The sequence below is a fragment of the Carassius auratus genome, chromosome 25 (genome assembly GCF_003368295.1).
Source record: "Carassius auratus strain Wakin chromosome 25, ASM336829v1, whole genome shotgun sequence".
NCBI classification, from domain to species: domain Eukaryota; kingdom Metazoa; phylum Chordata; class Actinopteri; order Cypriniformes; family Cyprinidae; genus Carassius; species Carassius auratus.
The window spans coordinates 4,910,717-4,932,868 of NC_039267.1; the positions used below are offsets into that span (position 1 = coordinate 4,910,717).

Consider the following 22,152-nt stretch of genomic DNA (forward strand, 5'->3'; position numbering starts at 1 on the left):
TAAATAAATAACGGTTGTGGTCTTGTATGGCATGAACCACAATAAACCACAATGTAAAGTTTTTATCAATGCTTGTTTATAAGTTGTGCATTTTATAATTAAAGTCATGAAGAAAAAAAAAAATAATAAAAGTGATTTTAAACACCAAATTAAGAGGGTTTTTTTATTTCTTGCAGCAAACACAGACCTTTTTAATAGTCTTTTTTTTTTCTATTAATCAAATTGAAATTGTGCCAGATTTAGACAAGATGGCAACTAAAATATTAGCCCGAAGATGTAATTTTATGCTTTTCTTTGAATTTTCTATTAATCTAATAAATATATGATTCTTCAACATGTAATATATTTTTATGTTAAATATATAATTAAATCTATAATTATACAACCATACATATATATATGTATATATATATATACAGAGAGGGGGGTTTAGAATTTATATAGTTATATCAAAGTATTTAATATACTCATATTTTATTATGTTTAAATATCAATATTATGTATCAAAATATTAAATATAATAATAAAAATATAAAATACTAAAAAAAAAAAAATCATGCACAAGTTATATTCATTTCAACATCTGTGAGACTGAGATGCATAAAGGGCACATTCTGAAAAGACTTGTCGCAGAAATGATGAATTTCAACCTGATTGAGCCAGTAGCCAATAATGTCCCAGAGAGTCCGGGAACGCCTCATCCCTTCAAACACAGGGACAATGCTGGACGTCAAGCTAGTATTTTCTTTTCTTTTTTTGTTGCTCGGATGCCAATGATAGCTAATGATTTGCAGCAGCTGTGGCCAAAGATGTTGTCAGTGCTGAGTTATGTTAGATAAGACGAAATGCCAGCGAGTTAATTGTTCCACCGTGCGTGTCACGGCCACAGTGCTGCCACCTCCGGACGATAGATAAACGGCTCCCTGCTGCTCCGTGAGATAAGAGCCGTTGACACTCTCTGGCCTCTCTCTTTGTCTTCCTGTCGGATTTTTCATAGGCAAATCCCTCTCTCAGCTTCCAACTCTTTGCCATCACTCTCTGGAGTATTATAGTTCTTTTCATAAACGTGATTTCACAGGGATTTATTTTGATATTTTTTTAATCCTTATCTTTATCCGCACCCACAAAATGTACCACTACACGGTTGTGCTATCTCTCCATTCCCTATCTGTGACTAAAGGAAAAATGGGCTCCAATCACGGAAGGAGACCTGTAAAACAAAACACAGCAACTGCAAATATGTGAATAACTGAAGCGTTGCTGCTGGAGTTTATTATGTGTAGGTAACACACTTAAGACAATATACTGTACTTCCTGTAACTGTGAATCCCAAACCTTCGACTGAGGCATTTTTGTCTAATACTAATACTGGTGTTTTCAATCCATGGACCCCTGGGGGTCTGAGAAGGAATGGCAGGGGATCAATGAAAAATAATCTTTTTCAGTAACACTTTATTTTACAGTGTTCTTGTTACACATTACATGTACTTAGTATTATAATAACGATAAATTATGCATGATTGCATGCAAGTATCCCTAAATCAAACCCTATAATAAGTACATACTCAGTACTTAAATATATAAATACAACCCTTAATTCATTTATGTCACATATAGCTTTAATAAATATTTGAGTTTTTGTGTATAAATATATATATTAGTTTTTTTATCAATTACAATATAATCATTTTATTATAGTTAATGTCAAATTAAAAAATTTTTATTGTTCACGTTAATTCAAAATACATTATTCGCATCCTCAAATGCATTTTTTAAATATTTATTTATTTATTTAAAAATAATAATTTATTACATGTATCAAATGTAATTTAAACAAGGTATTAATGCATAGCAATTGAGGTCAATCAATAAATTCTATAAAATTACTGTCTGATAACATCAATACATTTCGGATATTATAAAATGCGTCTATGTGAGTAAGTTTGTAAAGATTTAAAGTCAATTAGGAAACAAAAAATTATGTTAGAGTAACTAGCTGTAAGTGGGTCTGTGTAAAAAAAAAAAGACTAAATAAATAATAAATATTGTATTTCCTTCTTTTTGGGGGGGGGGGTATATTTTCTCATGGTGTTGGTGAATAATTTGGGGCAATGAAAGGGGCCTTTGGTTAAAAAAAAAAAAAAAACCTTTGAGAACTCCTGACCTTATACACATATGGCACATAAAACATAACTTTTCTGCATGGAATCCATGTATAGTGCGCTCAAAGGCCATGGCATGGAGAGAAGAGAGGCTGAGGTAGAGCAAATGAGTATGTCTCACAGCGTCTCATCTTTCACACTGTCTGCTGTTAGACTGAACAATAAAATGTAAAAATAAAAGACAATTCGGTGCATGTCTCAACACACTGTTAGGCCAAATCACAGGAACGACATGCTAATACATTCAGAAGTGGGCCAAAGGGTTGCCTCACATACCCGACAGATTCATATGTTTGGCCCAAAAATGTTGCATACATGATCTAATCTAATTAAATGCATTAATAGACATACTTTTCAATGCAGTAGATTTATTATTATATACTTAACTACTTTTTTCTCTTGCTTTAAAGATGTTTTAAATGATATTTTACAGGAAAGCTAAACAAAATTCTGATTATAAATGATTTTTGCAGTTCATGCACTTGCGCATCTCATCCATTTCACCCTAAATAAGGCCTTTACACGTAGAATGAGATAGCAATAGCATGCTGCTTTACATGCTTAAACGACCCAATATCTCAATACACTACACTGATTATGAGCCTATTTGAATGTGCCATGTGTGTTGTACTCAGACGTTTCATTATTTAAAGCATCTTGATCATCAGATGCAGCATCCAGAACAGGGAAGAGATGGCAGATAAGCACAGGTATAAAGACAGTGGCAACAGACGGGAGTCTATCAGCTGATCTTGGATCAGAGCAGGCTTTGTGCTTGTTCTGTGTAGTCTGGATACATCTTATCTTTTTGCTTCACATTCAAACAATCCTTTGAGGTTTCAAATGAGGTGCATTCGTTTGGCTGATGGCATATTTTGCGTGTCAGCCATGTTTTACAGTGTAAAAATGTTTTACGTTTTGCCTGCTTAGTTCACTACATCTATGGTCTTCCTTTTAACATACAATTAGAATGATTATTAACTTATGTGAACAGCTTTCAAGTCAAAATATTACTCACTAGGACTGAATCAACCCCAAATTAGTTCATACAGTTAAAAAAAAATTGAACGTCTGTTTTTATTTACTCACCCTTATGTCCATGAAATATAAAATATGATAGGCCTACATTTGATGAAAAGACGTAGTGATGCTGGAATCATTATCGAATCATTCCTAAGTTCGATTCGCCAAACTGCTCTGATTCATTGGAGTTCAACTCACGATAAAACTATCGTGTCACATGAAATTATGACTTTATATATTCTCATGAACACAGAATGTGAATCATGCGTGCAAGCCACCAGCAAATAGGCCAGTTTTCTGCATATTTCCCTTTCAGGTTTTTTAAAGAGAGAAAGTCGTGCATGTTTATAACATGCATGAGTGTGTACAGTACAGACCAAAAGTTTGGACACACCTTCTCATTCAAAGAGTTTTCTTTATTTTCATGACTATGAAATTTGTAGATTCAAAACTATGAATTAACACATGTGGAATTATATATGGAATTATATACATAACAAAAAAGTGTGAAACAACTGAAAATGTGTCATATTCTAGGTTCTTCAGAGTAGCCACCTTTTGCTTTGATTACTGCTTTGCACACTCTTGGCATTCTCTTGATGAGCTTCAAGAGGTAGTCACCTGAAATGGTCTTCCAACAGTCTTGAAGGAGTTCCCCGAGAGATGCATAGCACTTGTTGGCCCTTTTGCCTTCTGTCTGTGGTCCAGCTCACCCCTAAACCATCTCGATTGGGTTCAGGTCCGGTGACTGTGGAGGCCAGGTCATCTGGTGCAGTACCCCATCACTCTCCTTCTTGGTCAAATAGCCCTTGATGCCTTCAGTGTGACTCTACAATTTCCATAGTCATGAAAATAAAGAAAACTCTTTGAATGAGAATGTGTGTCCAAACTTTTGGTCTGTACTGTAGATGGCGAAAGAATGAACAGTTTGAGGGAACGACAACTACACGTCTTCACTTTTTTTTTTTTTTTTACCAATGCACAGTATCTTTCAGTTTTTTAATCTTATAAGAAATCGTTTCGCTGAGGTAGGCCAATACTTTGTTTTGACAGAAAAACAGACACAGGTGACCTGGATAAACGGACCGTGACGCAGCCCTACAGAAAAGTGGTAAGTTGTATTTGTTCAGTAAATTCGTACATGTTATGGGCCTATTAATGTCAATATGCTTTTCATGCTAGCCTAACTTGTGTACTGTGAAACTGTATAGCTATAGGCCTACTTCCTGCTCAGGTATGACTCTTGTTCAATTAATTTATATATATATATATATATATATATATATATATATATATATATATATATATATATATATATATATATATATATATATATATATATATAATTATATATAAGCTTAGAATAAATTATCAAACAACACAAAACACGATGTACCGTGGTTTATTCATATGGTCTACATTTTTACTTGACTTTGACAACACATGCCATTCACAAATGGTAGAAAATCATCATATTTTGGTCATTGAATTCCTCATGACCAATGATTACACACTAAACAGGTGAAACCTGTGCAAAGAAACTTTAGTTTCCTGTAAAAGTCTCATTCCACTGAGAGGGGTTTCCCCGGCATACTACTGTAGGCTCAATGGCACTAACCACCATGCAAATATAACAGCAGCACCAGCCCTATACTTATTTCCTGGTCCAGAATCTTTGGGAAAATCAAAAGATGTTGATTATATATATAAGCCAAAATTAAATAAAAATTAGGTACTGTATGTCCTCCAATGATATTCAAGGTTTAAAGGCTGATAAAAGTGCATTGTAAATGTTTACCAAACACTGATGTTATGTCTCGGGTTGGTTGACCATATGTATTGTATTGTTATTCTTAAGCTAGACACCCAAACAGTGTTTGACGGTAATTATGTGTGAGTCACAAATGTTTGAGACAATCACACAAAGGTTGAAATTCATCTGACTTGAAACAATAGAACAGACAAGCTCAGTCAGTTCCACCGAGTCATCAGTAAATGGTATGAAGTTGCTCCCATTTGGAGATTTAATAGTATCGTTTAAAAGAAAATAAGTTGATAAGATAGACATTGGCGGTGAAGAGAGAAAGACGAAGTGTGAACGTTTTCTGTTTCCAAAAAACTCCAAAACAGCAAGGTTTTCGTTGCCTCTTTAATGTATAAATTGTATTCTGGCAAACATTTCAAAGTACAGTTAATGCTGTTGATGTTACATCACAGACAATACAAAGTCATACGCAGATTAAAAAAACTTTGATAATTAGAGGTAACTTCCTCAAACAACAAAATATGAATGAATCAATCAATCACTCCAAGACGTTGAGCTGTCCTACTGTAAACAACACTTTAACGTGGAACGGGGAAGTGCTTTGTTATGGTTAAACCAGAATAATTATGTTGATGGGAAACATGGCCTTGATTCACTATAATTAGGTCCCCTTAAGTTACTGGCAATGTTACATAAAAATCAGATTTCATGCCACAAACTATTTCAGAAATCTTTGCAGTAACATTTAGGTCAACAGAGCTAAACTGATGTTCCTTTGCCACCACTAGAGGTCAGTGTCGAAACACTCATCAATAAGAAAAGCCACAAGAGTCATGACGGAATAAATCTTTGGGATTGTGGAATGACCCTTTAGTTCAAACTTGTGATTTGAAACCATGTTTCTTTGTGTTCGAAAAGTACATCCATTTACAGTTTCCATTTACCTGCATTCACAGGGGGGTACATTTTCAATGTATTGCAATTGTAACCCTGGCTGTTTCTCAATATGGTTCCACAACTCCATGTAGTTTTGTGTTTGTGTGTGTGTGTGTGTGTGTGTGTGTGTGTGTGTGAATATGTCCCAGCAGGCTTTGCAGGTTAAGGTGTTTTTTTATATGTCTAAATGGATCCTCAGAACTGTCCATATCATCTATTCGATGCATTTTTATTTGAAAAAAAATATTTGTACGAATTTAAGTTATTCCAAAAAAATGAAATGCTGTCATAAAACAAGTACAATAGTTTTTTTTTTCTGTCCACAAAATTAGCATGCTATTTAATCTATACTTCACACACAACTCACACTTATTTAATTACTTTTGTTATCGATACAGAACTTATTTTGCATTTTCAGTGCTTGTGCCAATAGTTTTTACCAAATAAAGGAGACCAAAAAAACTCGCTGCAGGAAAACAGAAAGAAAAAAAAGAACATTTCTTATAATCGTATTGCTACACTGATGTTTTATAACATCAACATTATCAAAAGTTCCCGTTGGACTATTGGACTACATATCATCCTCCGAGTCAAGTCCCGCCTCCTGCAATATGATTGGCTTGTGATGCTCCTACGCGCAATCTCTGATTGGATGGTTAAAAACTCATTCGCACAGCCGCTACAATCACAACAAACACTGCGCATGTCTAAACCGGGGCTCTATGGTAGTCTTCACTACAAATCCCATGATTCCAATCCTCCTTTAATCGCATCATCCAGGAGCTTCTGGATCTCTCGAGTAAAACTGGAGGATAGAAGCTGATTTTGTTTACATGATTTTTGGCTCTTCCTGAAAGCAGAAGGGCGGAACATCAATGAAAATGGACTTAAATGCAATCATAGAGAAGATGGAAACGGGCGATCAGGACGCCGCACTTACAGCTTTACAGACCTTTAATAAAGAGGTACATGTCAGATATGTCAATCAGAACTGCTGTAAGGTTATGCATGTGAATATTCTGGGAGGAAGTGACTGTTTTGTGCATATGGAGAATGTTTCTTGTTTGATACCATTATAGCCTACGCTGATATAGATTTTTGTGAATATTGCATATTTCAGAGTCACAACCAAATGTCACAATGTAATTTAAACTGTCCCCTGTTTTGTAATGAGAAAAACGAGCGATGAGCTTCCTTGAGCAGAATAATACATTATTTCAAATTATGAAAATCCATATTAATTTCACTAGTAAAGCATATAAAATGAACGTCATTTACCTGTATAGATGTTGATATTTACCAGGTTATGTTTTTACACAATATTCTACAAACAGGAATATAATAGAATATTGTAATAAAAGTGAGAAATATCATAATCAAATAAATAATAGAATAGAATAGAATAAGTACCAGTGGGTTTGTTCATGTTGTCAGTTATCACGTTGTTATCCAGACACGGCATACAGAAAGCCAATACATAATTCTTTACAACAATAAAATACCTTCAAATGAAGCTGACATGCTTGGATGTCATTAGTAATGCAGACCTGCCCTCCAAAAACATTTCTTTTTAGCAATACATTGTCATTATTATAAGTACTCCTTAATGCACTGCTATTTGGCACTTCATGTCATCGTGGCTTCCCTTGTTTGGTTGAACCACATTAAATTGATCACTTGCTCATCAATGGATCTTCTGCAGTGAATGGGTGCCATCAGAGTCCAAACAGCTGATAAAAACATCACAAATTATCACAATTAACATTGGTGAGCAAATTATATAAAGCAACATTTTTCCAAATCTATTCTGATTTAGAGACAAAATTTTTCAACAAATGTAAATATTTAGGTGGACTGTTCCTTTGCGATATCTTTTGTATACATGCATAAATGTTTGTTTTTGTATTTCACATTATGTTTTTTTTTCTCTCTCTCTTTTAGAAATCCCAGTGTTTTTCATTTACCCCCGGGGAGGAGGAAGACAGAGAGGTAATCATAATGCAAGCAGTCAGCAATTCAACCCTGAACGGAGAGCTTTTTTAATGCTTTGTCCAGCCATTTTTGATACATTACTTTCAGTATTCATTAATATTTCAATGACAAAAACTTCAGTTGATTTCCAGTAAATATAAGAAGCTAGTGTGCTTATATCAGGGTATGTCAAATGAATCATATTTTATAGCGCTGTTATTGTAATGTGTTCCATCTTTGACTTTATGTGCTTTTTTTTTTTTTTGCCTTGCATTTTTGATAGGATGGACATTCGCAAGAGGTATATGGGTAGCTCGATGATTTAGATGTAGCTTAGAATTAGCTAAGAACCCAAAGCCTATTTCTCATTCCTGATTGGCTAATGCTATGAATCTGTTTTTTTTTTAATCTTCGCTGTATAACAAAGAAGGTTTTATAGTATCACATGATAGGATCATTCCAAAAATATAAAGAAATACACTTTGGGGTTTTATAAGATGACACTGTGTCGAGATGGATGGAGAATGTTTCATGGGAATCAATGTGGTTCAGAAACAAGCCAAAAATGATGTCTTTATATGTATGCTGTCTCAATTGAATTGCAATGTTTTCTCATTTGAGCACATTGGTGATGTTGAAACTAGTAGTCGATCAATAATGGCCAATGCTAATATCTAGACTAGCGGTTCTCAACTGATGGGTCACGACCCGAAAATGGCCCGCAGGTCTGTACTGGTGGGGTTGATGAAAGCAGAGAAAAATCAATGCTTAATGCAAACTATAAAATGTTAGTCATAAATGCATGCAAAAATAGAATAGCTTTTAAGAAGGAGCAGAGAAAGCAAGATTTTTATTGCAGTCCTCATCCCAGTGTATTTTTTAGTGTTCATTTACGTGTTCAGTCTATGGTGACTCTGGTCAACCTGTTCCCAAACTGCACTTTAGCTGACCACATTTTTGCTTTTGTCTCTAATATGAACTGACATGCAGTAGCCTTCAATGCTGGCTTTTTTACTGTAGTCTCTTATATAAAGGCTGACTCCTGTCATTTTAATAACTGTTTCACAACAATCCCTTCTACAACAATACCAAACAGTAAATCTAATTTTCTAAAAAAAAAATATTATAATAATAAAACAATAATTAGTGATATTGTGCTGCCATTTTTAAACTAAATAATAAGCTTTTCATTTTTAGTAAACCCCAATACAATACATTTTTATCTGAAAAAAAATATTTGTATGAATTCAAAATAATTATTCTTAAGTGATTATTTATAAAATGTGTTTCTATAGCACATTTACAATAAATTATATAAATAAATATATATATATTATTTTTACTTTATTCTACAAATTTTTCTGAGGTGAAATAATAAAGACGATTTTTGTTGCCGTTTTATTTGAATAATTGCCATTTAATTTGTACACGATAAAATACATTTTTAAAATATTATCTAGAAAATATCTGTAAATATTTTCAATAATTATTAATAAATAAATAAAAAAAAATCAAATAATTTCTATAGCATTTTACTCTAAAACTGCAGGTCCGCTTTGAAAACCCCTGGTAAAGACTGTAACTCCATAATGCTGCTATATTTGGTTATCATGGTGTGATGTCAGAGATGTTTCAAACAGATCTGGTCTGGTTCATGGCTTGACTGGGTTATGTAAGGACGTGTCACAGTTGGACTCCAATTTGGTAACTGTAAATTCCACAGTGAGACTGTAGGAGGTCTTGGCAGTGAGACACAGTCAGGGAGAATTTGAGGAGCTGTCAGTCATCCACCCGTGTGTATAGCAAGCTGTCTGCTCTAACAATAATGAATGATCCCTCTCAGAAACTCCAGGTGTCTATTTCTACAACACCCAATGTGATTCATTAAATTACCTCGGGAAGAGCAGAGAAAAAATGGACATAATGTTGTTATTCTGCTACTCTAGCATAAACAGGTCTCAAGTATGCTTCAAACCATGAATTCAAAGCCGTTTTTAACCACATTGAATCACATGAAAATAACACGCATGAGATTCTCTCATGTAGCCTGCAACAGTGGTTCTCAATTGGTGGGTTTCTTTATAGGTCTGTTTTGATAGCATCACAGACGTATATGTGTATATGTACTGTATTTTTAAATATGTTATATATTTAGATTTTATATTTTAAATCTAAAATATGAACTACCCTTTAAATGGTAGTCAGTGTTTTGTTTTTTTGCTTTTTAAAGGAAGAAATGAATACTTTTACTCAGCAACGATGCATTGAATTGACCAAATGTTACAGTAAATACATTTATAATTTTACAAAAAAATTCTACTTTTGAACTTTCTATTCATCAGAGAATCCTGAAAAAAAAAAAACATTTCAAATAAAAAATAGAAACACAAATAAGATATGTTTCTTAAACATTAAATCAGGATATTAGAGTGCTTTCTGAAGTTCTAAATGACTTCAGCTCTGCCATCACAGAAAAAAATGGCATTTTAAAATATATTAAAATAGAGAACCTTTACTTTAAATTGCAATAATACTTCCCCCATTTTGCAGTTTTTATAATATTTTGATCACATAAATGCAGCCTTGGTGACCATAAGAGACTTCTTTCAAAACCATTAATTTTTCAATACATTATATTATATTTCTATTATATTTTTACAGTTTTATTCCATTTTCTAATTTAAAAATGTAGAGTCTTTTTTTTAAGTAGTAAAAATTTAAAATAAACAAAGTGTTGGTACTCAAATTGTTAAATCTGCAAAACCAGTTGAGAACTGCTGGCCCATTGCTGCTGTTAACTGTAACTCTGTTAACTCTCTCTCTCATCTCTCAGCGTCTGGGCGAGTTAGTGCTGGGCTTCCTGGAGAGAGACCTCCAGCCGTCCTGTCAGCTGGCCTGCCTGGAAACCATCCGCATCCTGTCCCGTGACAAGAAGAGCCTGGTTCCCTTTGCCACCCGCCACGCCATGCAGATCCTGATCCGACATGCTGGCCTCAGTCAGGGTGAGGGCTTCTCCCCCGAGATCCCGGACCTGGAAGTGATCGTGGAGGCTCTGAAGTGCTTGTGCAACATTGTGTTCAACAGTGAGGCGGCTCAGGAGGCGGGGGCGGAGCTCCAGCTGATAGTGGGATTGGCCGAGAGGCTCAAACAGTGCCGCGAGCCGCAGTGGAGCCACGACGTGCGATTCTTCGACCTGCGCCTCATGTTCCTGATCACTGCCCTGCGCGTGGACGTAAGAGCCCAGCTGGCCCGCGAGCTGCGGGGCGTTAGTCTGCTGTCCGAGGCTCTGGATGCCACGCTCGGCCTCTGCTGGCCCGATACGTACGAGGTGGCTTGTGCAGGCTTTGACGGCTGCTCAGAGCTGCCCCCGCTGGGGAGACAGGAGACGGAGCGAGCCATGGAGCTCCTGAAGATCCTCTTTAACGTCACCTTTGATTCCAGCCGCCGCAAGGTGGACGAGGTGAGACTGCGACACCACATTTCCTTGTGTCAAGCAATGTTTTGCAGTCAAATCAATGAGCAGGACTGTTGTTTTCTCAATTTTAGTTCCCAAATATATTTTTCGGCCAAGTTCAGTTGTGTGTTTTTTTTTCTAACTTTCTCCTAATCCCATGGAGGCGTGTCCATTTCATTCTCACATCTCGCTGGATAAGCATCACTGACTCCCAGCAATTAGATCTGTTCTCTCAGTGTAAATAAGTGTTTAATTAGTGATGCAGATCTAATGTGGTTTCATGGGACTTGCGTTATGCTGGTGTGTGTGTGTGTGTTGCAGGAGGAAGCAGCCACTTACAGACACCTGGGTGCCATACTGAGACACTGCATTATGAGCTCCTCCGAGGGAGAGGAGCGTACAGAGGAGATGCACAGGTACACACACACACACACACACACAGCAGAGCTGAAGATTTAGATGCACAGAGGTTTATTAAGGCAAGAAAACTGTTTCGCAATAATGCATTCAATTGCAGAACTGAATCATATAAACAGTGACACACTGGCACAGATTCCCTCCGTGTGTCTTGATCTGATTTGTAGAGTTTGGTAACAAATTAGAGCAGACCCACAGGGATCTCAATCCCAATTAAGTAGTCGATTTGTAAAAGGAAAGCAAGTGTGATGTGAATTTGTTTTACAGCCACACGGTGAACCTTCTGGGGAACCTGCCGCTTCCGTGTCTTGACGTCTTGCTGATGCCTAAAGTCCAGCAGGGCTCAATCGAGTACATAGGCGTCAACATGGACGCCGTCAAGGTGCTGCTGGAGTTCATGGAGAAAAGACTCGACCGGGTGAGCAACCGAATACTGCTTTTGTGCAAGAATAGAATCTTAGTATTTCAAAACATTTATTAGTTAAAAAACACATTAAATGCAGATTATTGTTCCTCACCAGACATGACAATAATATTGTGATATGTCACATTTCCTCCAGTGTTTGTTAAAAATGGCACATTTTTAGTCACTTGGTTAGCTCCGCCCACAGTGAAATCCCATTGGTCCAAAATCAAACTTATTTATATATACTAAATGTTTTTTTTTCTCTTTGTCTTTGCAAATGTAGAAATTATCTATAGAAATAGACATTTTGTGAGTTATATGGCATTTACATATTTTTGTGTATAATTTTAATGAGTAAAAAAAATATAATTACTTATTTTAACAATAGGATTTATGTATTTATGTATTTCTTTTTTTATATTCTCCAACAAAAAATGAAAATAAAAAAATAAAAAAAATACATTCATTTATTATTAATGTACAGATTTTCCGACTTCTATAAGTATATCCAGCCTTACCCAGATTCATACAGCTATACAAATAAATTGGGCTTGAGTTTTGCTGCGTTGTACCTTGTTAGGTTGAGGTGAAAAAAAAAAGTTATTTTTGTTCTTCTTTTGGTGCTTGGTTTGTTGTTGTGCCGTGTGTCTGATTGGAATGCTTTGAGAGATTTCTACACCAGAACACAGCTGGAGCTCCAGTGTGCAACAATTGAACTGCTCACGTCTCCTCCTGTTGATGTTGTATTTCCAGGGAAACAAGCTGAAGGAAACTTTGCTGCCCTCGCTAAATCTACTAACAGAGAGCGCTCGCATCCACAGAGAGACCAGGAAGTTTTTACGAATGAAGGTGAGATTGGATGAAAACTCGACCGTGAATTTAATGGATGTTATTTTGATTTATTTTTTGGTCATGAAAGTGTACGGCTGTGTGTCTACGCAGGTGCTTCCACCATTACGAGATGTCAAAAACAGACCTGAGGTTGGGAACGCTCTACGGAACAAGCTAGTGCGTCTGATGACACACATAGACACGGACGTGAAGCACTGTGCGGCTGAGTTCCTGTTTGTGCTGTGCAAGGAGAGTGGTATGTTACATTGTTAGTAAAAATACTCAAAATCACTGAATTTTTTTTTTTATTATTCAGTGCATTTCTTTGATATATTTCTTGACTAAATCCAATTTTGAGCAAATTTACAGAAAAATAATTCCCCTTACATATTAACATCTTATTAAAAAAGTGAACAAGCTTCATAAACTTTCAAAAGTTTAGAATTTTAATTCTTAAAAAAAAAATAAGTCTCTTCTGCTCAACAAAGCTGTATTTATTTGATCAAAAATGCAGTAATACAGTAATTTTTCAATGTTTTGAAAAACACTCTTTTATTGTAATATATATTTTAAAATGTAATTTATTCCTGCGATGCAAAGCTGAATTTTCAGGAGCCTTTACTCCAATCTTAAGTGTCACATGATCCTTCAAAAAAATTATTTTAATACGCTGTTTTGTTGATCAAGAAGCATTTCTTATTAACTTTTGATGTTGAAAACAATTATGCTATATTTTTGTGGAAACAGACATATTTTGTTTCAGGATTATTTGATGAATTGAAAGTGTAAAAAAAAAACTGCATTTATTTGAAACCACTTTTTTGCTAACATTGTGTCTTATTGTAATTTTTGGTTAATTTAATGCATCCTTCCTGAATAAAATAAAATAATTAATAATATTAATACTTTTAAACATTAGTGTTGTGAGTGTGTATATATATATATATATATATATATATATATATATATATATATATATATATATATATATACTGTATATATAAAGGTCAATTTGTAGTTTATTCTTTTCTGTCAATCAGTTTCCAGGTTTATCAAGTACACAGGTTATGGTAACGCGGCAGGGCTGCTGGCCGCTCGGGGACTGATGAGAGGCGGCCGAGACCCCGGACATTATTCAGAAGACGAGGACAGTGATACCGAGGAGTACAGAGAGGCAAAACCTCAGTACGTCATTGTCAGAAACCATAAAAGCCATCACTAAGCTGGAAACAAATCTGAAATTTTTGTTTTTTTGTGTTGAACAGCATCAATCCGGTGACCGGCCGTGTGGAGGAGGAGCAGCCCAACCCTATGGAGGGAATGACTGAAGAACAGAAAGAATACGAAGCCATGAAACTGGTCAACATGTTCGACAAACTCTCAAGGTAATGAAGTGACTTTAGGAAGCAGCGATGCTGTCATTGTGCTTTCAAAATAATATATTGTCCACTGTAAGTAACAGCAAACCTGCTTTTCTTTCAGGGAGCAGGTGATCCAGCCAATGAAAATCGGAGCTGATGGTAAAATGACTTCACTGGAGCCACAAGAGCTTCATTATTTAGCCAGCCAACAGTTCGGAGAGTCCAATAATTCTGACAGCGACAGTGACACAAACTAATTCTCAAAACCAAAAGCTTCTTGTGAATCGTATAAAAGAATTTGACACTTTACGATTTGAATGCTTTGTTTTTGCTCCAAAGGAAAACGCCTGGTGATTGTTAGTTCGTCTCATTTGAGGTTTATTGTGTTGCCCTGTCTTCAGGTAATATTTTCTGTACAATGATGATGAAAACATGGTTTGGTTGCACAGTACTCATTTATTAATGTAACAGGATTTAATGGAACTCCAAGTTATTATACATCACAGATTTTATTTCTCATTTAGTATACGGTCTGAGAAGAAAACAAATGTGACACCGCGGGAATACCACAACAGAGACCTGATATTTATTTATTTATTCATTCACTTGGATTTAGGATGAGCTGAGAGGAGAATTTTTTAAGTTACAATATATATATATAAATATGTATATATATGTGTTTATGAGATGTGATATTTTATGAGGAAGGACAGTTCAGCATTTTTAGGTTTTAAGCCTCCTGTGATCAACTTGTTCTGTGTGACTTAAGGATGGATTGCTGTATATTGTTATTGGTGGCCCGTGTAGTTACATTTTGAAGACTGAAGGAAATGTTGTATAATTTGTATCACAAATTGTATGTGTTTAAAAAATATATATTGTCATATTATAATAAGAGCTGATTTTTTTCAATTGTCTTTTAATTGAGATGTTTTATATACCTACCTTTTGGTAATACAATGTTGATATTTTTATATCATTAATGTTAATGTTTCTGTAGCTCAATTGGTAGAGCACTGTGCTATGAAGCGCAAGAAGCACAAGAACATATGATAGGTAAAAATGTATAGCCTGAATGCACTGTAAGTCGCTTAAGATAAAAGTGTCTGCTAAATGCACACATTTAATTTCATTTAATTTCATTTAATGTTGTCGTTAGTAACGTAATCCATTACATTATGCATTTTAGGTAATGTAATCAGATTACTTTTTGATTACTTTTGACCTAACTTGTTTATCACATTGATTTAAATAGGGATCTTGTACCATATTGATATAAAATACAAAGAGTAAGAAAATATGTTCCATTTTTTTGTAGTTAATTTTATAAAGCAACATTAAATTACCTCAAGTTTTCCCTAACTGGGGTTCGTAAAGGAACTCATTTAAAATAAATCACTTACTAAAAATGGTCAAGTAACCATCAACCAACAGAGAACCGTGAATATGAAAATATGATAATTATTTTAAAATATTTATTTTAAAATCTCAAAGGTACTTCAAGTGAATATATTAGGTGAAAGATGTTCAGAAGACAAAAAAAAAAAAGTTTGGGAATGCATGCATTACATGTCAATAAGATAAAACGTGAATTTGTGCATTTTAATGTGTTTGCAAGACATAAGCTCTCCAAAGCTATAGGAATACATGGTTAAGTAACCTACTAAGTGATAATTCAAATAAAAATGTGTGTTCATTAGTAGATGATGCAATGTTGAAACCTTTCTTAAACCTTTAAAAGATTTGTATAAATCCAAAAGTCAAATGCTGTGTAGCCACCCAGTAACCGGTCTTCATGTGAATCTCCACAATACTGTAAGTCTTTGGATGTAAGTGGTAGGTTAATTTAGAAAATACATTTTAAAAGATAAAAAAGACGAATTAGGGAGAATCAATAAATTATGAAAAATGTATTACTATTGTGTGAATCATGTTATCATGTAATCAACAAAAAAGTAATTGTATTACGAATATTTTAAAATGTAATTTTTGAATCTGATTACGTAATCTAGATTAATAACTACCCCTATATGTATGAGTGTGTGTTCCTCGGGAGACCTGCGTAGTCCTATATATATCGGGCTTGTCTGGGTATACTTCAGGAATTGCTGTTCTACTGGGACTTTCATCTCTAGGGTTTACAGAGAATGGTCTGAAAAAGAGAAAATATTCAGTGAGTGGCAGTTCTGTGGGTGAAAATGCCTTGTTGATGCCAGAGGCCTGAGGACAATGGTCAGACTGATTTGAGTTGATAAAAAGGCAATAGTAACTCAGTAACACTCATAACAACCAAGATATGCAGCAGGGCATTAGTTTCTTCAGTAGAACACAAACCAAGATTTTTAGCTCACACCGTTGCAGTCTGCCAGTCTTCAAATGTAAGTGGATGGGAAACATGGCTAAAACATAATAAAACAAACAAACAAAACCAAATGAAACCCTACGGCGCATGGCGATACATTGATGTGTAAAGAAGACACAAAACGATCGGTCTGTGTAAGAAACTGAGAAACTATCGAGTTTTGCCCACATCAACATTGTAAATTAAATTACACACTACTTGTGTGTTGAGGAAAAACCAGAGCTAATGTGAAGAAAGGAAAAGTTAACGAGAAATATGTGTGTGGGGGGAATGGGTTGGGGCTTATTAATGGTCTTGGCTGAGATCATAAAATATCAGAGAGTTAACGTTACTTTTAGGCGTTTTTTGAGTCCGGTTTGGGCTGGTGTCTTTCTGGGACTTGGCCACCCTGCCTCCACTCCTCTGTGGGGCGGTAGCGCGCTGTTCTGCTCGGCGTCCGTTCAGTTTCTTGGTGTAGATTGATTCGTGACAGCAGCGAGAGCTTCATTCTTCTCCTCAAACGATCAAACGTCTACATTCAAGATGAAAGATGTCATCGGATTCCTCAAACAACAGCAGAGCAAAAGTCCGACGCCTGAGATGGCCTCGGAGTGGCACTCAATGGAGGATATGTACAACAGAAAGTATGAATGTTGTGTGTTCAGTGTGCGAGTGTGGGCTAGCTGAGTCATTTAGCATGCTAAGCTAAAGGCGACTTATACTAATTATACCATCGGATATAATATACTGTAATAACTACACGTTGTTTAAAGACAACGTTAGGGTTTTTTCCTTTCTTTTTTCATTGCATAAGTTAATGGTTTTATGTTTGTTGTTGCAGTTACTGTAAATTTGAGCACTAGCGTGTATAACTTCTGTGGATAGCAAGTCATTGCTGAAGTGAGGCGGTGGTGTTTGTTTTCAAGTGTTTTATTTAAATCAGAGAGGTTTGAAAGTTATTAAGTTAACAGTTTTCTAATGTAATACACTGATTTGATGACATAAACAGATAGGAAGGAAGGTAAACAAATGGATGGCTAGGTAGTTATATAGTTGAGTAGATGGTAAGATGGGAACAAAACAGATAAATTCACATTTATTGTATTTATTAAATTTCTCTCTCTCTCTCGACAGATTGTGGCATCAGTTGACTCTGAAGTTGACGGTCTTTGTGCAGGACCCTTATTTCTCCAAAGGGGACGGTCTCATTCAGGTAAGAGTAAAATCAGAATAGCTTCTTACACTTCAAAAATATAATGTGGAACATCTTAAAAGTCTTGATTTTCTTTCCACAGCTCTACGAAAACTTCCTCTGTGATTTTGAACACAGGTAAGATTTACTCATGCTTCTGATAATTATAAACCAGTCAATCATTTTAGCATCTCTATTCAATTGCCATGAACACAATGTAAAATTTCAGGAGTGACCACCGCATTTAAATATTTCTCTAACAAAACAATTTTGAACGCACAGAACTTATTGTTGAAATGGTGATGATTGACAATCTGGCATCTCACATATGTGGCATCTGCTAATTTTGACCAAAGTAATACTTTGACCTTTTTGGAAGAAGTGCACTTTTGAGGTGTTGCCATATCCACTTATTATAAACAATGCTTATTGAGCATTTTTGAGCATTTTTAGCAATTCAGTTTATGTATTTATTAAAGTTGACTGGTGTAGGTTGTGATATTTTGTTTGTCTGGCTTATTTCCGAAATGCACTATTTGAATTAATGCGGGCTTTTTTTTTCTGGACAGAATCAACCCATTGTCCTTAGTCGAAATCATCCTTCATGTTGCAAAACAAATGCCAGGTACAGCTTTGTGTTTCCTATTAGTGTTCAATGATTCCCATGGCAAAGACTGTAAAGAGTGAACAAAAAATACTTCTCTATGCTGTAATATTAATAACATCTTTTGTTTTTGAACAGATCCAAATACAGCCATCACCTTTCTTGAGAAAACAAAGGAGAAGGTAGCAAGTTGTTCCAAAGACTATAGAATAACCAAGATTTATAACTCGTATAGTTTTGAATGGGGAAATATGCAACGCTCATTATGGTCAATAATTTTTGGTAATGCTATTTGAGCAAAACAAGCAGTTGTTGTCAAATTTAAAGGGATACTTCACCCCAAAATGAAATTTTTGTCATTAATCACTAAGCCTCTGTCATTTCTAAATACCTGTAAAAGCTTTGTTCGTCTTAGGAACACAATTTAAGATATTTTGGATGAAAGTTACACTGTCAAAGTCCAGAAAAGTGTGTAAGACATCGTCAAAATAGTCCATCTGCCATCAGTGGTTAACCACCTCAGTTACATTTGAACCACTGATGGCAGATGGACTATTCTGACGATGGCCAACACACTTTTATGGACTTTGACAGAGTAACTTACTTGGAAGTCTATGGTACAGTCCCAAGCCTCCTGGTTTTCATCCCAAAAATCTTAAATTATGTTTGATGTTTCCCCATTCAAAGAGATGGATGCTGCACTTGCGTGCCCGAGAGGCATTTTAAAGATGGCCGCTGAGAGACATTACTTGCCTTAAAATGACTTTGGTTGCTCTGTTTTGAAATGTACAGTATGAGTGACGGTGTTGAAATCATTGATTGTCGTTTTTTCTCAATCAGGTCAAAGCCAGTGATGAGGCCGTCATCCTCTGCAAAACCTCGATTGGCAGCCTCAAGCTTGACATCAGCGACCTCCCCGCAACAAAGGTCATTTATTTGCATTTTTCTGCTCTTAGGTTGTGCTTACATTTACCGTAGCATAGAAAATTGTTCTGAATCAAATCCAGTCATTCCAATAGCAGGGCTTAATGCTTTCCTTTTTTTACAAAATAAATATGAAATGGAAAAATGCAATGATACTTTTAAATATGAAACCAAACACACCTTTTATTTGAGGCCATTATTCACGTATTATAAATTTGCAGAAATTAATAGAGGAAGTGGATGAGATGCTGAACAATCTCCCTGGTGTGACGTCAGTGCACGGGCGATTTTACGATCTTTCAAGCAAATATTACCGCATCATTGGGAACCACGCTATGTACTACAGGGACGCCCTGCGGTACTTGGGATGTGTGGAAGCTAAAGACTTGCCTGGTAAATATTATGACTTCTGGATGTTTACATTTGACAAGAGACTTGGGGAAACAGTGTCACCCTCTAGTGGTGGCCCTACAGAAATCCAGGTGAAAAATGACCAGATGCTGATGCAGTTAGGATTGTGGTTTAATGCTCACTTTATCTCATAACAGAAGCAGAGCAACAAGAAAGAGCTTTCACATTAGGCCTGGCCGGCCTTCTCGGAGAGGGAGTGTACAACTTCGGAGAACTGGTAAGTGCCTGTCGTACCGGTGTTATTTATTTAATGTAATAGTAAATGTTAATATTTTGAATGTGCTTTTATTTCTGTATTTTCATTTGATTTGTTACATGTCTCCTTCATTGGCAACTGCTGATATGTGCACTAACAGCTTGTCATGTTTCCAGCTGATGCACCCGGTCCTGGAGTCACTGAGGAACACAGATAAACAGTGGCTGATAGACACACTCTATGCATTTAATGCAGGCAACGTGGAGAAATTCCAAGCTCTGAAGACCGCATGGGGTCAACAGGTGAGTAATTAAATAAAATAAAATAAAAACTTTATCAAGTGTTTTTCAGTTTTGTCAATATTTTTACTAGGTGAACCTGCTTTAAGTTTTTGTTGTTCTCTCTCTCTCTCTCTCTCTCTCTCTCTCTCTCTCCTCAAAGCCTGATCTCGCAGCTCATGAGGCCAAACTCATGCAGAAGATCCAGTTACTCTGTGTCATGGAGGTACACATGCTATTGATTAAGATTGTATTAAGCTTGTAATTGACTCCAGATCTATTTATTGACATTTTCTTAAGTACATCATTACTTGCTAATTAAGTTGCACAGGAAGAGTTATTATGGAGTAACAAAGCTAAAACAGTTAATGACTGATTGTCTTCATAGATGACTTTCACACGGCCAGCCAATCACAGGCAGCTGACGTTCCAGGAAATTGCACAGAGTGCAAAAATCCAAGTGAATGAGGTTCGTTTCTTTCTCTTTTGAATCAGAATTTCTTTTATATATAATACATTTATTATCAGTTTATTAATATATGAATAGACAGCATTACATAGTTTATCAATAAATTATATTTATATTGTAGTTTTAAAAATAACTTATGTATTAATATATAAGACAGCATTAAATGCTTTTTTATGGTTTTCTTCAATCTCATGTTTAGAGGTATATGGTACTCTTACTGGCTAAGATTTTCACTCTTCAAGTAGACACAGGTTGAAGCTAGTAATAATGAAGTGTTTTTAGTATACATAGAAGTATATTATATCTAGGACCAGACTTAATCAGTTTCTTGGAGATGTTCTTATCCTTCTCCTTTCCCTCAGGTGGAGCTGTTGGTGATGAAGGCTCTGTCTGTCGGACTGATCAAGGGAAGCATTGACGAGGTGGAAAAGAAAGTTCACATGACCTGGGTCCAGCCCAGAGTACTGGACGTGCAGCAGGTACGTCCAAACCAATGAAGACATGTATACATACACAAAAACTTTCAACAGCCGACACAGTGTTTTTTTTTTTCATCTCCACAGATTAAGGGCATGAAGGATCGTCTGGACTTCTGGTGTGGGGATGTTAAGAACATGGCCATGTTGGTGGAACAGCAGGCTCAGGACATCCTCACTTGAATGTCCTTCATGCTGTCTGTCCTGTTCAAATGTTCCCTTGCATTGCATTCTCCCGGAGTCTCAGTTCTTAATGTGATACGTGTCAGTATCTTCATTATGTCATTAAAGCAGCTTGTTTTCACAATCGTTCTTTTGGTTTTTATATGCCACACAAAATGTAAAGGGATAGTTGATCCAAAAATAAAAATGATACGCCCTGGGTTAAAAATGTTCCATAAAATATATGATTTTGTGTTCCACAGAAGAAAATCACACAGGTTTGTAACAACATAAGGGTGAGTAAATGATGATAGATCTTAATCTTTGGATGTACTAACCATTTGATATTTTGAGTTGGGTCATTATGAGGTTTTTTTTTTATCGTCTGAAGCAAAATTGTGTACATTTGTCATCAATAGGTCTGTTCATTCTAGATCTTTATTGACTGGAGAACAGCAGTGTTAAAGTTAAACCCTGAAAATATAGTAATTTGCATCATAACATTTGGGAACATGTGACCTCACTGAACTCTAAAATCGAATTTGAAATAGTTACTCCTACACTGCACAAATCATACACTACTGAGAATAGATGTTTTACCGGAGGATTCTATAACATTTAGTATGGATATAACTGGTTAACTGGGCTTGAAATGGTTAATCTCACTACGATAAAGATATGTCTTGTGAAATTCACAGTGTCAACTACTTTGAAATGGTCATTTATGATATTGAAAAGTTTTTATCTTTTTAGTTTCAGTTATGTTGACTTGT

The 22,152-nt window shown here is 35.6% G+C and overlaps 2 protein-coding genes across 2 annotated transcripts; both read left to right on the plus strand.

The window, feature by feature from the left end:
- Window positions 1–6,613: 6,613 nt before the first annotated feature.
- On the plus strand, window positions 6,614–15,221 carry LOC113043056 (synembryn-A-like). The gene is made up of 10 exons (XM_026202172.1): window positions 6,614–6,851; window positions 7,828–7,875; window positions 10,691–11,317; window positions 11,633–11,727; window positions 11,996–12,146; window positions 12,888–12,983; window positions 13,077–13,221; window positions 14,006–14,150; window positions 14,231–14,350; window positions 14,448–15,221. Exons 1-10 carry the CDS (start codon window positions 6,762–6,764, stop codon window positions 14,581–14,583), a joined length of 1,653 nt encoding a protein of 550 aa, XP_026057957.1. The 5' UTR covers window positions 6,614–6,761; the 3' UTR covers window positions 14,584–15,221.
- A 1,877-nt stretch (window positions 15,222–17,098) lies between these two features.
- On the plus strand, window positions 17,099–21,526 carry LOC113043057 (26S proteasome non-ATPase regulatory subunit 13-like). The gene is made up of 13 exons (XM_026202173.1): window positions 17,099–17,311; window positions 17,802–17,880; window positions 17,963–17,997; window positions 18,429–18,484; window positions 18,602–18,645; window positions 19,304–19,390; window positions 19,609–19,780; window positions 19,936–20,015; window positions 20,171–20,296; window positions 20,436–20,498; window positions 20,661–20,741; window positions 21,104–21,220; window positions 21,305–21,526. Exons 1-13 carry the CDS (start codon window positions 17,211–17,213, stop codon window positions 21,398–21,400), a joined length of 1,137 nt encoding a protein of 378 aa, XP_026057958.1. The 5' UTR covers window positions 17,099–17,210; the 3' UTR covers window positions 21,401–21,526.
- Window positions 21,527–22,152: the final 626 nt, after the last annotated feature.

Bases quoted from the DNA above. Each gene is read 5' to 3' on its own strand.
- LOC113043056 (XM_026202172.1), top strand. From the start codon at position 6,762: ATGAAAATGGACTTAAATGCAATCATAGAGAAGATGGAAACGGGCGAT. The intron at 11,728-11,995 runs GTACACACACAC...TTTGTTTTACAG, and splicing joins CGTACAGAGGAGATGCACAG to CCACACGGTGAACCTTCTGG. The intron at 13,222-14,005 runs GTATGTTACATT...TCTGTCAATCAG, and splicing joins TGTGCTGTGCAAGGAGAGTG to TTTCCAGGTTTATCAAGTAC.
- LOC113043057 (XM_026202173.1), top strand. From the start codon at position 17,211: ATGAAAGATGTCATCGGATTCCTCAAACAACAGCAGAGCAAAAGTCCG. The intron at 17,881-17,962 runs GTAAGAGTAAAA...TTCTTTCCACAG, and splicing joins AAGGGGACGGTCTCATTCAG to CTCTACGAAAACTTCCTCTG. The intron at 19,391-19,608 runs GTCATTTATTTG...ATAAATTTGCAG, and splicing joins GCGACCTCCCCGCAACAAAG to AAATTAATAGAGGAAGTGGA.